The 25,646-nt window shown below is 39.6% G+C and overlaps 1 protein-coding gene across 4 annotated transcripts in view; it reads left to right on the top strand.

The window, feature by feature from the left end:
• DPP6 (dipeptidyl peptidase like 6) overlaps positions 1–25,646 on the top strand; it is a 563,740-nt gene that overhangs the window by 409,528 nt on the left and 128,566 nt on the right. For all 4 annotated transcript variants that reach the window (XM_075746658.1, XM_075746660.1, XM_075746657.1 and 1 more), the window contains exons 4-5: positions 5,786–5,880; positions 8,561–8,635. In XM_075746658.1, the coding sequence (XP_075602773.1) occupies positions 5,786–5,880; positions 8,561–8,635 (170 nt within the window). The remainder of the gene's footprint in view (positions 1–5,785; positions 5,881–8,560; positions 8,636–25,646) is intronic.

The raw sequence follows: 25,646 nt of genomic DNA, 5'->3' as shown, positions 1-25,646 counted from the left end.
ACGGCTTTTCTTTTTTGGAAGAGAGAGGGTGATAACTTCAGGCTCTCGACTTGTTTCCAGCTGCAGTAATTGGCTTCATGGGGCTGAACAGGATGAGGCGTTTTCGCTTCTTGCAAAGCTCAGAGGGCTCTCTCGGCGTTTCTTACTCTCCTGTAAAGCCCATCAGATGCAAACTGCCTGCCAGCTGCCGTGGGTCACGCCTGAGGTCAGGTCTAGCAAGGACCTTCCTGCAGCAGCAGGGATGAGCAATAAGAGTGCCAGTCGTCTCTTGGTGGCCCGGTGGCATTCGCTGTGCCAGCGCAGAGCTCCATCCATCCCAGCAGCACGCGTGGCCCAGTGCAATGTGCCCTCGGTCCCCAGGGAGCAATGCGGGCTTGTTCCCACGGGGCGTGCTGCCGTCTGCTCTCTTGACACGGTGTAATTTGTTTGCCAGCCTTGCTGGTCACGCTGGTATCTGGAGGCTCATTTATCTGAAGCGGTTCAGAACAACTTCAGGACTTAAATTTCCCTTATTCACCAATCTTCCTTAATCTTAGGGATTGAGAACGATAATTCCCTCGACGATGACTTTCATCAGACTGAGACTCATTCAATTATCTTTCATGTCTGTTGATCTGAAACTACAGGACTTGAGAAGTTGCCTTTTCCTCTAAGTCTGTGGCTCTAAATGACTGGAGCTGTCCTATCAGCTCTGATACTACCTTTCACTAACTCTTACCGCTGACTTGCTGCATGTGAATTTTGTAACTTTTTTTCTCTGCTTTTCATTTGTCAGTTGTGAAACTGATAGAAAATTACAATACCGTTACAATTTATTTTTTTTTAGAGCTGTATTTAAATTCTTATTCCTTCTCATATTTTATCACATAGTTCTGCTTTCCACTTTCCATAATCTCTGACAAATAATGAAAATTCTCAAAAGCATGGCGGTCCTGCTATTATCTTATAAGCCACTCTCTCATCTCTGATAGCGTGTACTTACTTAGTCGCATCAGAGAAGCTGTACAGCCATAAATTCGTGAGCACTGATGCTAATGCAAATCTGTGTTCCCGTAGCTGGATGTAATTCCCCAAACTTCTTTGCACCACCAGCACTCAAACTTACTCCTTCTAGAAGTAAAATCATCCCAGACCTTCCTGTCCACTGTGACAAGCAGTTTAGGCTGGTGCCCGGTCTGGCACACAGCAAGGTACAAAGAAGCAGTGCCGGCTCAGCCAAGTGCTCCTCTAGCCCAGTGTTGGGTCTCTAACCACAGCGATAGCTGATGCTACGTTGGACTTGAGCCTGGCCCCTTTTAGTGGTCCATAATGAGGCAGCCCTGCATGAAGGATGATGCAGGGTATATCCTGCCTATTTCCTTTAATATCTCTCAGTTTATCGGTTGTCCATGAATTTTTGTACTCCCTTGTTTTATATCATGGCAAATGATCCATGCCGTCTCACTCTCTTGATGGTGTCCAGCATTTTGTTGGCTGTTTAGACTGTCTTTGCATATTGAGCTGATGATTTGGGGTCCTCAAAAGATACCAGTGATGGCCTCATGATCTTTGTCTTGAGTTTCAACTGCCGGTTCCAGGTTCAGCATCACAGCAACACCAGTGGGCAAGTTTCCAGAGACCTCCTGCCTTTTCTGACGGTAAAATCTTGGGAAGGCTGGCCAGGTAGCATGCCTGAAAATGCAAAACCTGCATTTGGACCATAGTGCGTAATGCATTATTCTTTTCAGAGAAATCTCAATATTTTGTCTTGTTTCACCCCAAACAAGAGGTCAGTGGGCAGAGCTGCCAGGCTAAGCAAACCCACGTGTGTGCCGTTCCTTGTCGCTCCATCCGTTTTGTCTGTGTGCATATTTCCTGACTGAATTTAGGAAAGATGTGTACAAAGAAACTGGGAAACCCTGACACTGTAAATATATCATTGGTCTTGGGTTTTCTGATTTCACCCGTTCTGCTTAATGGGTTTTTAAAAATTTCTGCCAAGGCTCCCCCATTCCTCTGCGCTGACTCTGTACAGCACCAAGGCTGCTCCATTATTTCTGGTAATCACTGCTTTTTGTAATCAGTCACTTTTGTAAGCGTGACTACATATCTGTGTCTGCACTCACAGACACATAATATATTCTACCAACCAGACAATTTCCTGGAAGTTGAAAGAGAGGGAGGAGTTGGCGAAGTGAACTCTGCTGTTGAAGAAATCCATTATATAATGGAATAAATGGCTTTATGCCTGAAAGTTACAATTTTCAGCATCATTTACACTGAACACCAGCCCCAAAGAAAGGCAGGTATAAAAAATGAGATGTAGTGATGACCTTTATCAGCTGTGGTGACAGCTATAAATCAGGCTGCAAATTCTCATCAGCTCACTGGACAGAATTCATTACAGACAGAGGTTGCTGCTTTGCTTTTTGTCTTTGATTGAAGTATGTCCCATTTAAATAAATGCTCTTCCACTGGAACAAATCACACATTTCCAAACAGAAGTCCAAGAATATTATTCATTGATTCTATTGAGGACTTAGGTAATACAACTTACAGACCAGCTAAATCTAACAGTGTTTTGCTTGGAATATAATGCAGATCAATTTGTTCTTCTCTTAAGCAGACCAATTTTCTGTTCATTAATTCAGACACTGTGTTGATGGCTTGTATTGAATATAATAGCAAGATTTACAGCCCTAACAAATCAGCACTGCTTCATTTATTCTTCCTTATTCATACCAGAAGTGCATGCAGGAGATTAGCACCTGATTTTAAACTTCTTACACTTTAAGAAATAATGGGAAAGTCATCTCCTTCTTCCATCCATGGAGCAACTTTTATGTAATCATCTCAAAGTTTTGCAGTTAATTAAAGTGTTATGGTTTTTTTGGAGTGTAGGGAGCAATACAAGTTCAGTAGTGATGTCATTATGTAACTTTCATCAGTTCATGCGATGCTCAAGAAACAGCTACCAAATATTAACAGCCCCGCAGACTCATTAGATTAATAAGCTACTTTACTTGTGTACTGAACTTTGAGCTGAGTTTCATGGCTAGTTTTTTCTGTAATTAGAAAACATCCTGAGAAGCTTACAATTATCCAAATGCTTTGCTGGCCATATTTAAAATGTGATTTTTCTGTCTAGAACTTAGTATGTAATTGGAAAACATTCTGTGTTTTTGACATAAGGTGATTATTAAAGCAGCAATCTTTTTCAAAATGTCTGATAATTAGGTAATAGTCTGTCTCTCAGCTTAGTTATTCTTATTATTTCTGGAATACCCGAAAATAAAAGTTTGAACTGTGTACTTTCCTCATATAACAAAAGATGCTTCAGCCTTAACGGCCTAAGGATATAAACGAGCAAGGTGTGTAGGGAGCATTAACAGCTTTTATTGTATCACCTCCTAAACTGTTGACATAAAGACATTTCTTCAGTATTTGAACACAGAAGCTGGAAATTGAAGTTGTAAATAAGTCAGCGCTGGATCAGACCCCACAGATCATCTCCTCTGGTGTCTCGCCTGGGACAAGAGCGAACGCTTAGGGCCGGTTTTAAAAAGCGGGTGAATTTCTCAAGGTGACGTTTCAGGATAGGCTTCTAGTCCCTCGCAGTCTCAGGTTCAGCTTTCAGAAAAGCTTCTCCCCTCAAAACCTGTAATCTCTGATGTATTTTTCTTCTATTTTTCTAATTCTTGTTTGGACTGAAATGCAATCCTGGCACCCGCTCTGCTCTGGGACTGTGACTCTGCAGCTTGTTTACCTTCTGCATGAAGAAGTAATCCCTTTTATTTGTGTTGAACCTGTCACTGGCTGGTGTCATTTAGTGCCTCCCAATATTTATTTTGGAAAAGGCAGGGAACGAGCATTCATTATTTATCTTCTCCATGCTGCTTATGACTTTTTTGACTTCTGTCCTAGTTCTGTTCAATCAATCAGTTCTTTTCCAGGTTAAAAAATCTTTGTTTGCTCAGTCATAAATTGTATGAAGCAATATTTTAAAGTCCTGGATATAATCAGGCATGCTTATGAAAATGCCATGCCTTTGGACAAATGGGAGCTCTTCATTATTCTGGTCTCAAATGCAAGTCTTAATCTAATTCAGAACCTGCACTTTTTAATCCAGACTGAAAGCGCTGATAAAATTTACTCTATAATTAAAAGAAAGAGATGCTTTGAGAACTTTGCCTAGGAGTCTGAAGGGCTGTTGCTGTGATTTGGACACTGAGAATCTTAAGTCTCTAAAATCTTGTTGTTTGGAGAGGATCATCTCTATTGCAGCAACAGTTTTGCCTCACAGAATCTGATTCATCCCAATCTCAGAAAAGATTTTTTCCTCCCTACACTTACATGTAAAACTGTGATATGTAGGAGATGAGTGTTTTTATTGATAGTAAGTAGAATGTAGAAGCTTTTCATCTGCACTTTCAGAGCATTTTACAAAGATGGTTAATGAGCGTGATGAGGATTGTCATCACCAGTTTAGAAATTAAAAAAGACTGAAACATGGATAAGGAGGGAGTGTGCTAGGTCTGTACACCAGAATTTTGGAAGAACTGGATATCTGGACCCAGTGTTGTCTTCAGCTGGGCAGTGCACATCTCTTTGTGGTTACAGTGAGCTGGGTCTGTGCTTTTATGAATCCGGTAGGATATAAACTCACCTTTGACTCATCCCAGGACAAGCCATGGGTAATGTTTAACCATTCACCTGTCCCTAACATTTGTGGGATGCACCATGGTAGCCACCCCGGGGTAGCCACAGTGAGGGTAGGCAATGAGGAATTGATTCCCTAGCTGAAACTGGAGGCAGAAGTTTGGTAGGATCCATCAGTTCTCGATTTTAGATTAGCCCGGTTGCAAAAAACCAGTAATCCTTCTCCACTGTCAAGAAGAGCTCCTGAAGCTTTTAATGGCAATGTGCTTGGGACCTATGACTTATGTTTTATGTTTTATCTGTGGGGCAGTGCATGTAAGCACTGATCAGACTTGAACTTCAGTTTATGACATCTGACAAGATCACAACCCTTTATTCTTGTAATGTTTTTTCATCCTGAACCTTTGACCTGCTACCCAACCCTCATTTGGAGTCTCTTTCATATGTCTACCCCAGCCTTTCTTGTCAAGTAGGTTTTGAGCGTTGAGCTGGAGACTCTCACGGGTGCAGCAGCTACCGTGGGGGATTCTTGTCCTTGTCCAGATGTCCTGAGTGCTGGGGTAATCCCAAAATGCAATACGAACAAGTTGATTTGCCTGGTTCCATGTGAAAATGGCAATTTCTTCACATGCATCTCCTTCTGGTATTAATTTTCAGGACAAATGGCAGAGCTGGAAGATCTGCACAATATTAGGTTCAAGAATCTGCTTTGTTAGAGGGTGATTTGCCTTTAACTTTCAGAGGCTTTCTAGGCATCTGGCTTATTAAAGTCCTACAGAGACTGAGGATCTTGGAAACCTTTAAGCATAAGGAATATTTTTCGACCTTGTTTTTTTCTATACTAAGAATATAGCAAGCTGTGTACGTACATTCAAAACAGATCACCCTTGTGCATTCAGCTTTGGGAAAGTGTGGCAGAATAAGCGTGTGGCAGAACAGACATGTGACAAACACTAACCATGTTGTTTAATGACTAACCTGGAAGCCACTGTAACATCACAGCAATGGCTGAGTTAAAAAAATAAATAAATCTGTGTTCTTTAGAGGGAAGTTCCCAGCAATACTTTTGGTTCAAACTCGTAATTAGATTCTACACAAACAGACAATTTCAGATTTCCTTAATGTTCTTTTCTTTTCCTCCTTGCAGATAATGAATTCATTTATAGAAACCAGAATGGCACAGTGATTCTGAGGAATGTCGAAACTAACAATTCAACAATATTAATAGAAAACAAAAAGATTGTAAGTATTTTCTATAACAAGTAGCAGAATTTCACAGTTCTCTAGCAGTTGGATCAGTAAAGCAGAAAATGACTTGGGTTTCAACTTCATGTATTGTCAAGGAGAAGCAATACGCCGGTAATACCATGGCCTACACAATGACTGATAATGTGAAATTGAACTCCAGCTTTTGTTGTTATTCTGCAAGCTCTTTCATACTACAGCAAAGGATCATATAGATGTTTGAAGCTAGTCTTGTGTATCATATATAATTGAAAAATGCATAATTCTCGTCCTTGTATGCTTAATATAAAAGACAATTGATACAATTTACTGTCTGTTAGTAGCATTCTCCACATTCCTCCATGCAAATACTTATTTTTTAATTTGTGCATTTGCTGTTTTTTCTTGTCTGATGGTTGAAGTGCCATTTCAGTGTCGTTAATGAATAGCGTTGATGAATGGAAATGGGTTGCATATGAGAGAAACCCTAAGAAATTATTGGGAAAAGAAGTTAGTAGGTGGCTATTAAAATGAATGAAAAGAAAATAAATTCACAGCTGATACAGAGTATTATTTATAATGATGAAAGTGTTTTGTAGCATTGTTTTTTGTAGTAGAGGAAGCCAGCATTATGTCAGAAGTTAGTACATTAAATGTCAGTGTTTTCAATATTTCCAGTAAGAAGTTAATTTCCAAAGTAAAATACACTTATGTTTGCTCCAACAATGAGATATGAATCATGTCGTCCTGGTAAAATTGTCACTTATCCAGTACCTGCCTAAGGTTTTGATTAACTTTTGATGGTTTTCTTGTACTGTATCATTGCAAAACTACAAAAGCAGAGGAGGGCTCTCAGACTTATCTTAATGACCCAAGATCTGCAGAAAACAGCTTTAGAAACTCAAAAGCTAAGAGTGAATCTACAAGAAAACTCTAAAACCACATTCCATGTTGATTTTATATTGCAGTATGAGTATACGACTCATACAAAGCTCAAGTATGTACTAATTCTTTTTTAATGAGACAAAGAATTTATCACTGAATTATTATTGCAGGACCCAATCTTAAACTTCACATACTGCCATTTAACCTTCAACCTTTGCTACATCACGTAAGCAATCCTCTTTTACCAGACCGTAACTGCTTTCTTTACAATTCTGCTAAGGGTAAAGGAATGAGCTACCTTCCTTTAATGTCAAGGTCTGTTGAAGTCAAACTGCTTCCATTTGGCCTCTGTTTATTCCACTGGTTTTTAATTTTTGCTCTTTGTAAGAAAAGCACAGTGTTACAAGATAATCCTACTTTTTCATGCCATGGCCTCCCTACTGCCTGTTCTACCCTTGCTCCTATGCCCTCTCGGTAAATAAATCTGCAGAACATCACCTCCACATTCATCCAAAGAGTCCTGATACAAGAGCTGCTGTTACACCTCATCCAGGCACGTTGCCTTTGTCCTCTTCTTTCCCAGCCCTGGGTCAGAAAAACTTCGCTGCATTGGCATGTTTTCCTTTCTCCATGTTATTAATATAACAATAAATAAAATCTGTCTTCATGTTGACACCGCTGGCTCTCACAATCCCCTGGCACCCCAGTCCTGATCTATGCTGGACCATCAACCCATTAGGTTGCCCAGAGAGGTGGTAGATGTCCCATCCCTGGAAACATTGAAGGTCAGGCTGGACGGGGCTCTGAGCAACCTGATCGAGTTGAAGATGTCCCTGCTTACTGCAGGGGGGTTGGACTAAAGGTCCCTTCCAACATGAACCATTCTATGATTCTATGATCAGTCCCCTCTGCCTTTGGCTGTCCCCTGGTTCCCCGTGCACTGCCTCCAGCCTTGCTGGCCTTGGGGAGGACTCTCCCAATGGGATGCTGTGCGTTCCCCTGAAGCCCAAATTCCCCATTCCAGTTTGGTCCTCGGGAATCTCTCAAGGACTTGCATCTAATTCTTTAGGTGAGAGGGTAAGATTTAAAAGGCAGCCGATGAGCAGCATGTTAGTGTCACCTCTCTGACCTTGATGCGCCAGCAATGTATTATATTGACACACGCTGGAAAGGAGGAGGGATGTCTGTATTATACAAATGATAAGTGGAGCAGAGAAGAGGTAATTCCTGACAAGTCTGAGGTATTTTGGCATCTTTTCTTGTTAGTAAGACTTGCAACACACCTTTTTGCAGAACCCAGGTCAGGGTACACCTGGTACCACAGCATCCCAAAGACTTTTAACTGGGGGAAATGGGATAGTTTTCCTCAGTGTTGTCTTAATTGCGACAGGTAGTGCTGTTTCTTTATAATAATTTGCTCCAGCAGGTATTTACTATTTGTTATGTCCAGCACTTTGGCCCATGACTGCAGGGAATGAGAGGGAATTAGTAAACTGACGTTTATGAGGGTTGTCTACTACCTGTCCACAGCTGCTCCACCAGCCACTGTGCAGTAGATTTGCAAGGAAAATTCTGATTTTTTTGAGATAGCTGCCTGGTCTGAGGCGCAATGCAGTTATGCGTTCTCTTATGGGAGCATATATGTGCCCACATAACATTTCTGGGTTTTGAAAAGAGATGTGATGTATATTTTCCAAAACACTTAGTCTGACAGTATTGTTTATTGTTAAAAAGGTGATCATAACAATTAGTTCTAGATGTTATTGTTTGAAAACTGAAAAATATTTATTTCAATGTCTGATTTATTTTCTAGGTCTCCTTAAAGGCTATTCGATATGAAGTGTCACCTGACCGGGAATATGCACTTTTTGCTTTTAATGTTGAACCAGTAAGTAAACAGATCCAATTTCAAAATATACAGCCAGTGGTGGGCTTTTTTTTCTTTCTTTTTTTTTTTTTTCCCCACTTCTGTGCCACTAAGATGATATTTTAAAGTAATTGCTTCCTATGAAACAAAGCCCCTCACTTCGATGTTCTGAGAGCATGTCATACTGCCATCTAGTAGAGGAGCAAGGTATAAATTACACCGTAGAGGAAACGCTGTCATTGCCAGGATTTTATAGTCCTTGGGAGGGGGATTGTAAGGACGTGCCTTTGCTACAAGGATTTCTTTTCCTCTTCTGTGTAATTTTTTTTTCCATGGTGGCTTTTTCAGTCACACTATAAATTTCTGTCCGAGAACAAAAAGCAACTGTCAGTGTCTCCCACCACTGAAATAATACATTAATTATGGTGTCACCATTCCCAGTGCTGCAGTTAGGGTTGAGCTATCACTTTCATTATAAATCCTTTTCTTCAGAGGGTTAGGTATAAATCATTCGTAAGAAATCACCGTTGGGTTTCTACTAAGTTTTAGATTAGGGTGAATTTTCTACCAAACTACAAAAGAGAAATGTCTAATGAGTCATTTTTAAAGGATGACTAAAGAATCAGACAAATGGGAAACAGTTCTTGGGCATGAATAATATTTATTTTCTTTTTAAATTCTGTTGGTATAAGACCTGAAATGTTTGAATGATAGCTATGCTGTACTACTTGGATAAATTATAAGCCCCATACATTTTGTTTCCATAATCTAGAATTGCACCAATTCCTCAAAATGAAAATAATTCGTTCACCAGCAACTGTAATTCTTCTTCCATAAAAGAAATCTCATTTCAGCTGCTAACAAAAGGAAATTTGTTGGTCCTTTAGGTAGTAGAGGTTGTGACTCTGTTGCTCATCTGATTTCTCTGCTGTCATCTTTGGAATTATTCCTGACTCACAGTGGTATAACAGTCAGGACAACCATGCCTGGTGTTAGAAAAAGTTCAAATAAAACTGTATCAGAAACTTTAGGGGTAATTCATAAAGACTTTGTGCTGGGAAATCATTGTTAGTGCAACTTCACTTACCCAAAGCTTAGCAAAGTTCTAGACAGAGATGGATGTGGAAGTGTTCAGTGAAACCTGAACATGGGGAAGACAGCCTAATGGCCACTGAGCCAGCAAAGCTTTGGCCTGAAAGCCCCCCTGCCTTGTGCGCCAGAGGTGTTTTGTAAAACTCCGTTCTTTTAGTGGAGAGTGGCCTTTGGCTGTGGAAGCCCTGTGCTGACACTGCTCAGATGCATTGTGCAAGCTGGAAGAGCCCCGAGTAGAGAGGGCTTCCTCAGTTCTCTGAGAACAAGAGAAAATTATAATGAGAGAAAAAATTTCATTCCTAAAAAGCAGTAGTAAGAAATTCCCTTTTTATTCTCAAGCTTTACCCATCAAAAGGGCTGCACGTTCAGCATATCTGCAAGAAGCAAAGTTACAGAGGCTTTTGCAGCCCAGATTTTGTGTTCCACCTGCAGTGGAATATTTGATGCGGCCAATGGAGGAGGAGGAAGATGGGGATGGACATGTTTCCTCCACGTCCTCCTCTCTACATTTCAGTGCTTGTAGATCTATGGTTTGGGGTACAGGCAAAACCCTGGGGTTTTGGTGCTTTAGCTACCTGGCTGGAGAAGAGAGAGCAGCACACAGCCAGGCGCGCCCTTCCTCACGCCAGGTCTTCTTCCAGAAAGGAAGACCCGAGGTGGCAAGCTGGAAACTTGACCTCTGGGAAGATTTTGGGATGTGACTAGACATATATTTGGTGTAAGAGAGCATTACAAATTGTTCAAGTCTTCATATAGGAGATTATGATAGCAAGAGATCCTGGAATAGTCTTCTGAAACAAAAAAAACCAAAACCCTCTTCTTTTTCCTTTAAGATCCATACTTATAAAGGATACAAAGATTTTTATTTTTTTTTTCTTGAAGAAGCATACTAATAGAAGGGTAGTAAAATTCACTCTTGAATATTGCATCCTTAAGCCACAATGGGTGGCTCTTTGTTTATTAAAGTTGCAATAACTGTTAAATTACTTATTCAGCTTCTTACTTGGTATGCAGATTGTGGCTACAAATAATTGCACGTTAGTTAGCTTTTCATATTTTCTACATTTCAAACTCTATTCTTGGACAAAATTCAAATGACACTGTTTTCTGCAAAACAAGAAATTGATTAGCAAAGCCTTGGGCAGTTGTCCTTGTTGCAAAGTCAAAAGGAAATTTCAGGAAATGTATTGGCAAAGGACGTCTGTTTGAAGTTTAATTCTACAAACACTTTCAAAAAAGAAACTTCTTGAAACTATTGTGTGCTTATTTCATAGGTGTCAGAAAGTGTTGCTTTATTTTTTGCCATTTAGAAGTGTGATGTGCTGCCTTTTTGTTTGTGAGTATAGATGTTTTCAGAATTTGTACACAATACAGTTGTGCTGCATTTACATATGTGTATAATACCTTAATGTACAGTTTATGAATTAATCATTTATCTGAATTCTAGTATGAATGGATTCAGCCTCTATTTTTAATACCAGCTAGGAATAAACATCAAAATAAAAAAGAATGGTGCGTGACTCCAATGAAGTGAAATATTTTTAAGAAAAATGCTACAAAGCATTTCCTGCCAGTCATAGCTTCCTTCTAAGTTTTTTCTCTTTCTTTGCACAGAAGCATCTCTGCTTGGTGTTGGGTCCAGGTAACGGCAGTGACACCCACACTGGATTAACACAGCCCTGAACTGGCAGACACCTATTTTGCAAAGCTATTGAGGCAACTAATATGTGTTTTCCTGTTGTATCACTTCATCATCTTAGAGGATGATGAATTAAAGCTTGTTCCTTAAAATATATTTCTCCCAGGAAGCTTGGCAGGCGGTTGTGAGACTGGCGTGGGTACATTGTGGCTAGTCAGGCTGCCAGGTTTCATTCTGAATAATTTTTTTTGCAGTGCTTATATTTACAGAAGTTTAATCTTTCAGGCAGCAATATTCTGGGTAAGCCTTGTGCTAATAGGGAGGTTTTCTAACCTTGAACACAGAAGATTTGTTCTTTTTCTGGAAAGGTCATAGGGAAGGCACCAGGCTTCTTTGTCTTTAAAATACTCTTGCAATTTTTCTATTGTTTGTTTGTTCTTTGTTTCTTTACACTAGAACAAGGTCCAACCTGAGGCTGAAACCACAGGGTGAAGTTTTGGGAAAGCGCTGGGGAATAAATACGCCCATAGAGAAACTTTGATTTCAGATCATCCTTCCTCAAGACAAGTGTATGGGGCTCTGGCTACAGAGTTCGGTAACCCCAAAGCAAATTGAGGTTTAGCCACAGCATCTCAGCAGACTTGGTCAAAGTCAGGTCAAAGGCACTCTCCCTGCACGTGGCTCCACCAGCATTGCTGGATGAGCTCCACGCTCCCTGCACGCATCCCAGGGAGACACAGAGGTCTCTGGTGTTTGGGTTGGAATCACGTTGGTGGCTCTCTGTGGTCTCCAAAAGGGATTTCCTAAACAGCCAAGCGAAAAACCACCTCTTAAATTCAGTAGCGTTTCTGCAACTGGGAGAGCGGTGGGGTGAGGACAATGACGAGAAACCAAACCCCACAGGCTTATACAGAGTTCTGTGGCAGTCAGAGGTAAGCGGTGGAGTTTGTGTAATGGTGATAAAAGAAACAGAGGAAAGTAAATGAGAAGAAAAGTTATTTCCTTGAGTGACATGGTGAGACATTAAATAGAGAATATTTAATTGTCTTTATTATGAATAGCTGTTGTTGTAATGCAAGAGAGGAAATAAAGTGGCCAAGATTCTTCTTAAAGCTATCTGTTCTTCATTTCCAATTTACCAGTCCATTACTGTGTTTGAGCTAGTTAAGAGCAATTACACACAGGAAATCCTGGCTGATTAATACCGACCAAACTGCTAAGTCTTCTGAACAACAATTAGGGCTTAGAGACTTTTATGGCTGATACAACAGCCGCTATTACCTATTTTGCAGTTAAAGGAATGCATTTTTATAATGCTGAAAGCTGCAAAGAATTAATCATCGTTGTAATTAGAATAGGCTCAAGGGGGGGTTTTTTAGGGTTTTTTTTTTCTGGAGTAGTTTATGTGGTGAGTTTAGTATTTCTTTTTACCCTGCGGGTTGCGGTAAATCTCATGGGAGTTGTGGGGCCAAAGAGACCTCAGAAAGACCCAGTCCAAACCCTGGACTTTGTATTTAGAGCATGAATGAAGTGAAAAAGCATTATTTATAGAAAGCAGCATATTATTATTGTTGTTGTTACTATTTTTTTACTATTTGTTCAAGTCTCGTTGTTATGTGGAATGAATAGGTTTTGTGCTTTTGCATCCAATTACAACCTCATACTGCTTTAATTAGTCATGTAAAAATTAAAATAATATAACGCTTGTTATTTCCAAAACACTAATGGGTATAAATATTAATGAATCCTCACAACGTCCTTTTGAGTTAGGTGAGAACTATTATTATGATAAATATGCCTCTGAAAATTAGACACTGTCATAACTATCATCAGTAATACTGCTAATATTGTAGCTATGATATTTATTACTTAATTGAAATGGATTTACCAGTGCTAGAATAGGTTTGCATAAACCTGTTTTCTTTCTCTGGCAATAAATATATTTCAAATTTACTTTTTTTCATTCCCACCCAATGTTGTTTTCAGAAACAATGAAAATTTATAGTGTTTACACCATGTAAAGTGAGCACAGTTTGAACATTTGTATCATAAAATAATGCTGCCTGTTTTGGCGATTTGTTTAATTTTTGATGTTTGTTGTAAGCCAGTAGAATTTTTGACTAGAGCGTTTTGAGATGAAAAGCTTATGTTTATAGGTTTTGTATCCTTTTTTTCACATGAATGCAGTTTTCATCTTTGTTGCTCATAAACCAGAAGGACTCCTTCTCTGTTGTAAGACTGCACAATATAAGGGCAGTGTTGACCGTTATCAAAGCCTAGTAGCTAAAACTGTTTTCCCAACATTTTCAAGCCTAAACCACTGTAACTTTGTTTACTTATGAGAATTAGTTACCTGTTATTAGGATAAATAAGTGTAGTTTCACTTTCTACATAAAAAAAAGAAAAAAAATCAGTCCTAATAATGTAAAGTTTATATCAGTTAAAATGTTTTTCTGTTATTACATCTGTGCATGTTTGTATCTTCAAGCAAAATATCTTCTTTTTTCTCGATTCACCTGAGGACTGTAGTCTTTCAGTGCTTCTGTAATGAGCAGAAGTCAAGTTATTAATGAATTAGTGGAACCACATAGACCAGACACTCATTAAATCTATTAAGATTTGCGAAATCTTGGGTCTTTGTAATGAAAACAACATCTTGAGTTGCTTCCCATAGAATAAATATTACTAATACCATTCATCTAATATTTATATATTTCAGTGAAACGCTCATAACTTCTGAAAATGGCATCGTTTTTATGAGCGTGCCTGTGTAGGGTTAGCTCGGTGATTCTGGGACGCCAGGGCTGAAAGCGAGGGCTGCCTTTTTTCTCCCTCTTACATATTCTTGCGTCCTGTTTTGAGTCATATTATTTCAACAGCCAAGATCAGTAGTGTAAATATCCTTGTTTAATAATGTGCTTTTTATCGTATTTGTAGTGATAAGGAGAACAGAAGTGCTCCAGCTACATTTACATAATAAAAGCTAAGGCTTTTGTGTCCAGAAGTATTGTATTAACAAGAAAGTACTGAGAACATAAGGGAGGTTAATTTTCTGCGTGATAGTTTACTTTGGATTTGAAGCTAAAGAAGCAGCTATTATTTGAGGAAATTTAGAGGCAATCATTTATTTTAAAAGGAGAGTGTTGTGGGGTTTTTTTAATTATGAATCTGGTCTACTTAAAATGCCCTTTGTGAAAGACTGCCTATCTTTTCTAATCTCAAACCCACCATGAATAAATTCCCTAATCTGCCGTTTTCAATGCGGGGTGAACAACAACAAGATAGACAAAAGAGGATTTTCAAAGGCGTCAGAGAAGGTTGATTCAAAAACATTTCTACATTTCCCTTTGCTTTTCTGTCAGACCTGGAGGTATGCAGTTCACCCAGGACACCAGCATTTGGTGGTCACCTTGCATTAAATAAACCAAAGCTGCTAATAATTGAAGTCTGAGCAACTGGGAGATTTTTCTCCCGATGAATCTCAGTTCAGGCAGAAGTAGCAATATCTCTGTCAGACATACTGACGTGCTGAGTTTTTCTCTCGCACGTTGGTATCAGTAATTGGTTCAACCTAATTAATATTTGATATCTGCAGTGGCACAGAGAGAGAGGGAAGTTTGCCACACAACTCTAGAGGGATTTATGGGTTTTCAAAACTCTATTACAGCATTGTGCAAACAGTCTTCTCAGGTGTCCTCAGTTGTGCTTTCGACAGCAGAGCCCTTTTGATCACACATTTTTTTCTGCTGCACATGCTTACAAAATTAAAAATTATTGCTATGGGAGGGTGGCTACCCATTTTAATTGAGTAAACAAGTTATCAGGTGGTGGGAATATTTGTTCTTACTGCTCAGCAGTCATCTCTCTGTCCAATTTCTGTCACATTGTGTGTTTAGAATAGAAATTTTTGGACACAGGCACAGGATGGTGGAGCAATAATTAGTGACAAGTTTAATCCTAGAGCTCCGTTTTGAGGGAGAAACTACAGAAACTAATTTCATGTTGGTAACTTTCAGGACCAATTTTGGACTAACACAGGGGAAGAAAAGAGGTCAAACCTATTCTTGACTTTATTTGTTTTGAAGGAGCCTCATGGTTCATTTCAAATCCCCACAAAGCTCCACCAGAAAATGTGTTCCTTTATGTAGCCTGAATGGTTCTTTGCTCTTAGCAGCAATCCTTCTGCTTTGGCACAGCTCAGTTTAATTACAGAAAAATTTCCAGCTTAAACAGGGAGGTAGACTGGGCACTCAAGAGCATGAACTGCAGGGACATTTTGGTAGTTAAGTTCCTTGGGCCATGGGACAAGGGGTTCCTAGTTAAAATTAAGGGTCTGTCATTGTTAACTCCCGGTAGAAGCAGCAACAAAAAATGTGGAATGAAATGACATATCCCAAATCTGCATACTTTTTCTTTATTTTCAACTCTTAATAAAGGGGAAATGATAGGCACTGAATCTCAGCAAAGGGGAATGGGTGGGTGGAGCCTTCCTGTGTTTATTGTCCATGGACAAAGGGGTTTGCACCCCTTAAATGCAAGGAATGTGTGCTCACCCCAACATCACATCCTCACCAGGTACTCTAGGAGTGATCATCTCAACATCGAAGGAACTGGTGGGGACCCTGTGTTTATCGTGGGTATCCACTATGCTTACTTGTGGCCTGCGGCCTTTTCCTGGGGCAAACAATAAAACCGCATTGGGATCCCAGTTTTTTAGTTCTGTTGCTCCCAATTATTGGGGGATGTTTTCAGGAGGAAGTTGGTGCTTATGAAGTGACGATCTAGATATTCATAAAACATGATAACGATGTGTTTGCCTGAGCTGAGAGGCAAAGCTCTGCCCAGCAGGACTTCCTGCAGGCCTCAGTCCCCACATTCCATTGGGCTAATGCGTGCTTCCTCTACAGTAACGGTTTAAATAAAACTGCACCAAATCTCAATTTCTTACTGCGTTTCCATTTCAAAGAGTGTTGTTTAGTGTGTTTATTGCAACAAAATACTACCTGTGTGAAATGGAGAGCATTAAAAACTGAGTATGCTGACTTCAGCTGCTGTGCCACCTCCGAGCTTTAACTATTTTCTATTTTAAAAAAAGGATTAAACTCTTGCTGTTGTTCTATTAATGTACATAAATGGAGTTAGGACTAAACTTTAAGCCTCCTGATTTGAGCTGTGAGACTTCAACACAAATTGTACAGACACGACTGAGTGCAAAATAATATTTCAGACTAAGTTGGACAGCCTTGCTCATGTAGCAGAGGCCAACTGTATCCTACGTTTATTCACAGATACAGATATACATCAGTAAACTGAAAAGAAAATCCACAGTTCCAGGGAAGACTAGAGTAATATCAAAAGTCAGAAATAATTATCCTGTCATGCAAGAGTATATAGGTATATTATGTGTCGGTATCAGCCATAAGCAGTCTTCCTCTGTAAATGTTTTCTTTAGCAAATAAGATTTTTACCAAACACGGAAGGGAAAATAAAAAGACTCAAGGCAAAACATTATGATACAAAAATAACTGATTTTTTTTTTTTTTTTTTTGCTTGGATAATATTAGATTTTTCATTCTGCTTCCTTTTCTGAGTGTATAGATGATCTAACTTGAACAGACAGACTGGTAGAGATTAATTTTCTAACAAAATTCACAAAACATCTTAAAAATAACCTGCAATTTATTTTTGAATAAAACATAGGTAAGGTAATTGTACAAGGTCTCCTAGATAGTCAAAATCAGATAGTCAGCAGTAAAATCATTGCAGTTTTCTCTTTTGCACTCCCATGGGAATCCATCTTGGTGAAACACAGGGGAACCTTCTGTGCTTTAAGAGGAGTGAAATAAATGCAGCTATATAGAAATTATTGGAAAAAAAAAAAAAATAGAACTTCATAAAGAACTAGGTTCCTTGCAACATACCGAAACTTCAAAATTACATTAGAGGCGAGTTCCTGGTTTTAGCATAATTTTGCTTCCTAAGTGTTTGGGGACAATAAAAATCCCGCTTTATGCTGGATTGTCATAAGTATAGATAGTTATTTTAAAATGTTAAGGAAAGAAATATATTAAGAATAAGATGTAAAATGGGAAAACAACAGTGATTTAAAAGGCATTAGAAAGCAAAATGCAGGCAGTCCCAGCCTGCAGGAGTTTTTAATCTAATTCTTCTGATTTCCAGTGTTTTTTATTTATTTACTTGTTTTTAATCTCTGAAATAGGAAAAAAAAAATATATATTTAGTGCCCTCTTCTGGAAAACCAGATCTTACTATGCAGAGCACCCCAATGAAATTCCTGTACTCAAAAATGCAAATCTTCTGGTGCCAGTGTTCTCCACTTTACCCGAGTTACATGCCTAAACCCTAGGAGTGTGTGGCTCTGTGTTTACCCTGAACAAATGCTTTTTATCTCTTTAACTGCCTGCAGAACTCTGTTTTTATCAGGGCTATGTTAAAACCAATAATTTACGTTCCTCCTTGGGCAGCTAATGACCCAGATTTGAAAATGGAATCCTCTATTCTCTTTTCTTTTATTCTCTGCTCAACACCCCCACCCCCCCCACCCGCCCTCTTTCTTGAAAAGGGAAACGAATCATAGGGCTTTAGTCAGGTCTTTAGAAGCGTGAGTCCTCAGGTTTTTATGTGCAAGAGTGGAAGAGTACCCGTACAGCAATGCTGTTGATGGTGGTGCCATGAAGGTTTGTGCAGCAGGTAAGGAACAGAGGATGCTCTGTGCTTCTTCCTGCCCTGTTTGCTCTCCCCACACTTTTTGAAGAGATGCCCATCATCATCACAGTCCGTTTACCTGTTGGGAGGTATCCATAGCATCACAAGGGTGACAGACGAAAAGCCCCATTGGCTCATATGTGATTTCAGTTTATTTTTCCTTATGTCAGAATATAGAAATGTAACCTCCAGTGAATTAGATCTACATGTACATCAAGATACAGCTCAAAGTCTTCTGATCTCATATGGAACTAGAAAATGAATCTTTCACTGAACAAACAGTGCATTTTTGGACCAAGGTCCCTGGCATATATCTGAAAACTTTCATTGTCCTTTCCCATCCACTTCAGTGCTCTTAAACTTCTGCTCTCTAGTGCTTTTTGAAGGTCTCATCTTTCTTGTCTTGGATTCCTTTATTTGAGTCTTCTAAGAATGCCCTGAGCTTATGACCATCATTTCAATGACAGCACTAACTTCTTTGTATTATTCAACCTCTCAACTGCTGTGCTAGAAAAAGCAATTTTGATATGCTAAGAGTAAATTTTAATAGAAAGAACATATGCTGTCGTTCTGTAGTTGCTAATTTCTGCTGCTAAAGTGAATTATTTAAAAGTGAATAAATTAATTAGATATACTTAGCATTCAGCCCATTTTCATGGCTTGGTTGTCATGAAATTGCTACAAAGCTGCATCATTTGGATTGTAAACTTCACAAAAAAGAGGTTTTTAGAACCTTTCCACATCCAGCCTGCCCAGCTCAGGAAATGTTTTGTTTAAAGAAGGCATTACCTAAAGTTTCATTAAAAGCATGGCTTATTAAGCATTGATTTCTCATGTTGTCCTTCAGCCCTCAGACTTGTAACTCCAGAGTCAACAAAGGTGAGCATCAGTCAAGTGAATGTAGATGTGAACAATGTAAATTCCCCATCTGCGTCAGCTGCCCTGGGCTGCCTTTATAATCAGTGTACTCCAGGGTGTAACTCTGGGGCTAAAATAGACACCAAAGACTGGTCAGAGGACATACTCCAAGCATGCTTTTGGCACCGTTGTCTGGGAAGGTGGTGTTGCTACATGAGGCTGTAGGTGCAAAAAGGGTAACTGCTTGTAAAGAATGACTGGAGAGGTCAATGGCAGGGACATCCCTCGAGGTAGGCAGCTGCAAAGAGAGTGGCTCCAAGCTGCACGCTGCGACAGCCTCGGAAAGTATTTTGGGGAAGGATGGCTATAGATAAGCTAACTCTAGTTTTCTTTCTGAATCAGCTTTGGGCTACTATCCAAGCCAGGATAGTGAACTGGATGGACTTTGGGTCTGACCCAATACAGATATTATTATTATGACCATAGGTATTACAAGAGAATCATGGTTGTATGTTTTGCATGGGTTTGTGTGGGTTTGAAGGTTTTCTATGTTTCCTAGGTTTGGGATAATTATTGTCTCCTTCTAAAACTTTGATTTAGCCTACTTTTGTACTCTTATTCTTGTTGTGTAATAATGCAAAGTTGTTTGCTTTTACTACTTTTCCTTAGATATATTGTTTCTATGTTAGAACCATGACATTAACTTTGTACTAGATAATTTAATTCTCATTTCCAAGTTGCTAAACGGGACTGTAAAACAGGCAAGTGCAGAGCTTGGAGAATTTCCATCCAGTCTTACACTATGCCTGCTGCAGAGTGGGAGGGGAACCTGGGAGCTTATACCATGTGATGTGAATACCGATAAAAGTTAAAAAACAAGATCAACCAGAAAACGAGCTTATTATTCATAACCCTCACTTGTAATTCCTAATAACTTGGCTGCAGATGCTTCCCAATAACCCGAGCAACAACAAGTGCACAAAGGCTGGTGCAAAAATCCTACCGAGTGTTTTGTAGCTGCCATTTTATTTACCAGTTAAAAACGGAGCAGTCGTCCTTTAAAGCCAGCGACTGCAAGTGCTAGCTGGTGCTGCTGGTGCCAGTGGAGCGCTGGGAGGGACAGGTGGCTCGGGAGCAAAAGGAGGCTTTTGTAATTGCTTGGCAGGGCAGAGCTGTGTTAGAGTGCAGCAGCAGTTGGCAGATTGGATTAACGCTCTCCTAGGGCTGAGCTCTGGCACACGAGCTGTATGTTAATACCTGTAGCCTAAGTTGGTTCTGGAGCTGCATTTGTAACAAAAAGAGCATCCACTTTACCTCCACCATGTCACAAAGTGACATCCTAAAGTCAGCCTTGAAATTCCCGTTTGGCATCGTCAGCAATATAAGGCTCTCAAAAGTGTAATTTGGAAACAAATCTTTTAATAAAGAATTATTATCATGAAACAACTGAGATAGATAGATAGATAGATAATCAGTTTGTGGAACATGAAGCAACAGCATTATCTTACAACACTGCAGTCCATCTATTACTGTAGGGGATGTTGCCATCACACTTTATTTATGGTTATTTTGCAAACTAGAGATGACATTATTTGTGAAGGAGTAACTCCTGGGCTTTGCTGGTTCAGACACCTTTGCTTCAGTAGCTGAAAAATCAGCTTCTAATCCTAGCACTCCCCCTGTATGTTTGTGGGAGAGATTTACATATTAACTGTATGTGTTGCCTGCAGCACATGACCCTATTACAATCGGCTTGAGCTTGAATTACGAACATTTCTAAAATGCAAGTCCCCGTGGCATGACTGTGCCATCCCTTCCTGATGTCACCTTGATGTGAGATTGTTGCTGCTCCGAGGAAGCCTGTCCAGAGTGGGTGACAGGGTGTTCACAGCACTGCATGACTAGAGAGCTGTTCTGGTTGTCCTCTGCACACCAAGGACAAGCTTACAGAGAAAGGCTCCTTCAGGCTTGTATTGCAATGATTTAATTTTCAGTCTTAGAGATTAAATTGTTAAAAGATTTGAAAAACGGAGCCATGCAAAGACTCTCACTGATGATCCACTGCCTCTGTTGTTCTTCCACTCTCCATCCCTTGTACATAGCATTTTATTCCCTTCTTCCAAATCAATTGCTAAAATTTCTTCCTCGTACTGGAGATACCAAATTTCTGAGCCTTGATTTTCTACAACATTGAGTAGCAGTGGAGCAGCTCCTTATTCACAGTGGTGTGGCTGAGATGAGGCGCTGACCCATTGGTCAGCTGAGACATTGACCGCTTAGTGTTGGCTGTGTCATTTCGCCCAGGCACAGTTATGCTGCTGGGTTGGGATCCTCCCCTCCTCTTTCCAAGAAAAGTAATTTCCTCCCATAACTCAACTGTAATATGTGCTCCTTTTGCCCAAAGGTGAATTTAAGTTAGTTCCACTGGAAAAGAGACATTTATAGCAAAGGCAACCAGTTGCCAAATGTTCTGTGCATTGATTGACCCAGAGACCCCTTCTTCATATCACCTTTCCTGCTCAAACCTATTTCCCCCATCTCTGCCCTTTCCTGAGCTCCCCAGACCATCCCAGAGTGGCACCGCTCTCACGGTGTACACCTTCCGTGGCTGTGACCACATTACACATGTGGCTGATCAGCTGAATACGGTGCAGTCACCCAAATCAGGTGTTTGGTAACAACTGTGGGTTATTTGGCTACCAGCTGAACCAATGCACAGGAAATGCTCATTGATAGCATTTCATTATGGTTTTCCTAATTTATTGGAGGCACAAAGAGAAATGGGCAGTGTTCCCTGGGGGGGCTGCAGAAACAGGTTGGCACATGGCATGAGACTGTAGTAGAGGTACATTACTTGGGAAGCGATAAAGTATAAACGGATAATTCAATGTAGAGACAAAAGACGATTTGCTGTCTCAGAAGTAAACAAAATAGGTCAGTATCACAATGAATTTGAAAGGTGAGGATGTTGAAAAGAGCTCAAATTATATGGCTTTATTGATTTGTTTGGTCCTTGCAAGAAATTGAGCTTCACTGAGTGTATGGTACAAAATACCAGTATGGATTTTGGTGTGGGGTTTTTTTATTACAGTGACAAAAGGAATAGATAGCATGGATTTTTTCCAGATAATCTAATTCCATGCTGGTTACTATGGAATGCCTATTAGTAATAAAGTGGTGGTAATACTTTCCTAAAATAGTTGGGCTGGGGAGAATACTGCTGACCAGTCTGTCTCCACTGATAGAAAAAAAAATGGAAAGATCATTACCTAACTGCCCACAAACCACGCCTCAGCCTGAGGTAACCCCTTGTGCTCTAAATGGGAGAAGGAAAGATCAGAAATTCAACAAAACATTACCAAGAAGTTGGTGGTGAGTTATAGGGATTTTTTCATCCCTATGAAGGACCAGTTCAACATGTAATGGGAAAAGAAGGATTTCTTCTCAACAGAACAGAAGAGTTCAAGTTATTCATCAGTTTTCAGATTGTACAGCCCCAACAAAACCAATGGTATAAAGAATTTTGATTGAGGCAAATGATGTTGACTCATTAAGTTAAAATTTAGTCTTTGATGTTGACTTTCATAAAAAATACAGAAAATTCTGCAAACAGGTACAGTGACCTGCTGTAATTCTCCACAGAATACCATAAAGAAGTATGGCAGTGAGGTATTTTTAGTCAGACAATTATCCTTTTCTCTATGGGAAGATTGGTATGAATGACATAGTTACCCTGTATAGGTAACACAGTATTTGTTTATTGGTGACTGACCGAGAGAAGAATCAGTGTGACACTGTGGTAAGGTCAGCCTTTACTGTGCATGGTATGTGCATGTAGTAGAACGAAACACAACCTCTGGCTAACATTTGCTTGAGATTTTCCTTCTGAACTTGTTTTTCCCTCCCTTTCATGCCATCGTTAGATAACAGGGTACCAAATACGTGAGCTGTTTGCCAATGCAGAGCAGCAGCCTTCCTGCTTTCTACTTTATTCTCTTTTCCTTCTTAATTTGTCAACTTCAGAGCCTGGTTAAATATCACAGATATTAAAGGCCAAATGGCAAATCATCTTTTACCTGCATGTTTTGCATCTCAGCATGAGATACGATTTAAGGGTGCCAGGACAATTTTGAAAGGTGGAGTATGTAATTATGTCAGATGTTTGTGATTATTCAATTGGTTTGACATTCATATGTGCATTTGGGGATTTGTCTGCTCATAGCAAAGTAGGAAAATGGGCTATATAATCTACTTCCAGCAAAGGTCTTTTCAGAGACTTTTCAGGGGAAACCCTTTTAATGGATCTGGCAGTTCCTGTTCCACCAGCCACTTGTGCTGTATTTTTACCATCTTACTGTAGAGTATAAAAGGGAATAGATTATAAAGACAATTTGGGATCTATTATTTGGAAATATATTTTATTGTTACGGAATAAAAAGTGATTCCTTTAACCCAGATAACTACTGAGTGCTTTATGATTAATTACATTAAAATATATTCTTGCTATTTTCAGACTTTAGCCCACCGTTGTACAGTTTTATTTCTGATGATTATTTATAGTGTTCTTTTTTATTTGGGGGTACTTTTTGGATGAAATGTGTGATTCCTGAAAAAGAAGACACTAAATACTAGAAATTTTGTATTAAACCTTGCAAACTGCTTTATAACACAGTTTGCGCTTCTACTTTGCCTTGTAGCTGTTCCCTTTCAAACTTTAAGATTTATGGGATTTTTTGTGGGTTTTCTAGATAATTCTTTAATGTAAATAACATTACTGCATGAAGGACCAGGCAGCTCCATGAAGTCATTTAGAAAATGGATGCAAGGGATTTTTTTATTCCTGTATTTATCACGGAAGTAATTCTCATGAGATCATGGCAGCCAGTCCACCTGGGTTTAATCTCAGATCCACAAACTGTTTAATATGCTGAGTGGTAAGACCCTAAATTAGCTGTTTTGATAAAACAGCCTGTGGGAAGATGAGAGGATTGGGCTGATTTGGTGAGTCTTCTAAGGGCTTTTTCCTCCCCCTTGTTTGCTTGTAAACCTTGAAAGAAAGTCTCCATGTGCCTCTTGTTTGTATTGATTCAGCACCTTGTCACACGAACATAAAAAAATGCCTTTCAATAAATGCTGGTTACTGCTGGTGCTACCATGGTATCAGCCCACAAAATGTGACAGAACCCGGCACGGAAGATGGAAGTGTAAACTAAACTATTCCATTTTTCTGATGCTAGAGATAAATCCCGAGCAGGTAGTGTAGTCTTTTGTACCAGGCAAAATATACTGAAAACACATTTCACAATCTCCTTCTAAAAATTCCCTAATTTCCATCTATAACGTTTTCCTAATCCTTTGTGAGTTGCGCAGTGACAAATTGAAAATAACAGTGACAATTTCAAACTTTTAACAAGAAATTAATGAAGACGAAGGCTCTGAGTGTCCAGCTTGTGTCTGTCTGACGATCCAGGTGTGATGTAGGGAGGTAACCATGATCATGCCTGTCTTTTTGGGCTTATGTCAAGTATTTGTGCAGTTGCTTTGTGGCAAGACCAAGAACTATGGATTTGTCAAGATTTAACCCCAGCTGGTAACTGAGCACCAGGCAGCCACTCACTCACCCCTCCACGTACAAAGGGATGGGGAGGAGAATGGAAAAAAAAAAACACCCAAGCTTGTGGGTTGAGAAAAAAACAGTTTAATAGGATAAAAAAGGAAGATAATAAAACTAATGACAATACCAACAACAGTATTAATAAAACAAGTGATGCACAAATGCAATTGCTCACCACGTGCAGAAAGAAAACCCAATGCCCAGTCTGTTTCCAAGCAGCGATCCCCCCTCCCAGCTCACTTCCCCAGTTCTATCCGGAGCACGATGTTGTATGGCCGGGAATATCCCTCTGGTCAGCCTGGGTCAGCTGTCCTGGCTGTGCTCTCCAGCTCCTTGTGCCCCTGGCAGGACGTGGGAAGCTGAAAAGTCCTTGGCTTAGTGTAGACACTGCAACTGCCTGGCAACAACTACAAACAACAGTGTGTTATCATCAACATTGTCCTCATCCTAAATCCAAAACACAGCACTAGACCAGCTACTAGGAAGAAAATTAACTTTATCTCAGCCTAAACCAGGACAGGATTTGAAGTTAAATGATATGAAAAGTCACAATGAATAAAAGAGTCCAAATCCATTCTATTCTTAAATAACATATATTTTCTATTTAAGTCCTGCTGGACTAGGACTAGGATACATTTCAAGGAAATGTTACTCTACCATTCACACCATACTTCATTCTGCACTAATGTGGCAAAAAACTTCTATTTTGTTTCTGTAGCTTGTAGGAACCACAATATACTTGTTATTTTGGAATTTGGTGGTGGGGGAGAGGTGGATGCTCAGCTATATGTGCTGCAGTGTTTGCATTTCTGCAGTCATCTGCTCAGATCCAGGTTTCTTTTGTTGATTACATAAAATGAAGTCAGTGGCTTCACAACAGTGTTGTCATATATGATTAGTCCTGTATTTTTCTGAATTTTAGAGAGATAATTGCCTTTCCAAGACTTAAGTGGAAACAGATAGATCCATCTCTTAGATCCTTTATGATTTCAGTGTAAACACATACATGTTGCAGAGCATAATGTAGATTGAAAGTAAGCAAGATCTGTGCTCTGACCTGGGATGACAAGCCCAGTGGGAGAGTGTTTCTGGCACAGTGGGTT

The sequence above is a fragment of the Balearica regulorum genome, chromosome 2 (genome assembly GCF_011004875.1).
Source record: "Balearica regulorum gibbericeps isolate bBalReg1 chromosome 2, bBalReg1.pri, whole genome shotgun sequence".
In the NCBI taxonomy this organism is placed as follows: Eukaryota; Metazoa; Chordata; class Aves; order Gruiformes; family Gruidae; genus Balearica; species Balearica regulorum.
Note: the sequence above shows the minus strand (reverse complement) of the source record. Positions and strands in the feature narration are given on the sequence as shown.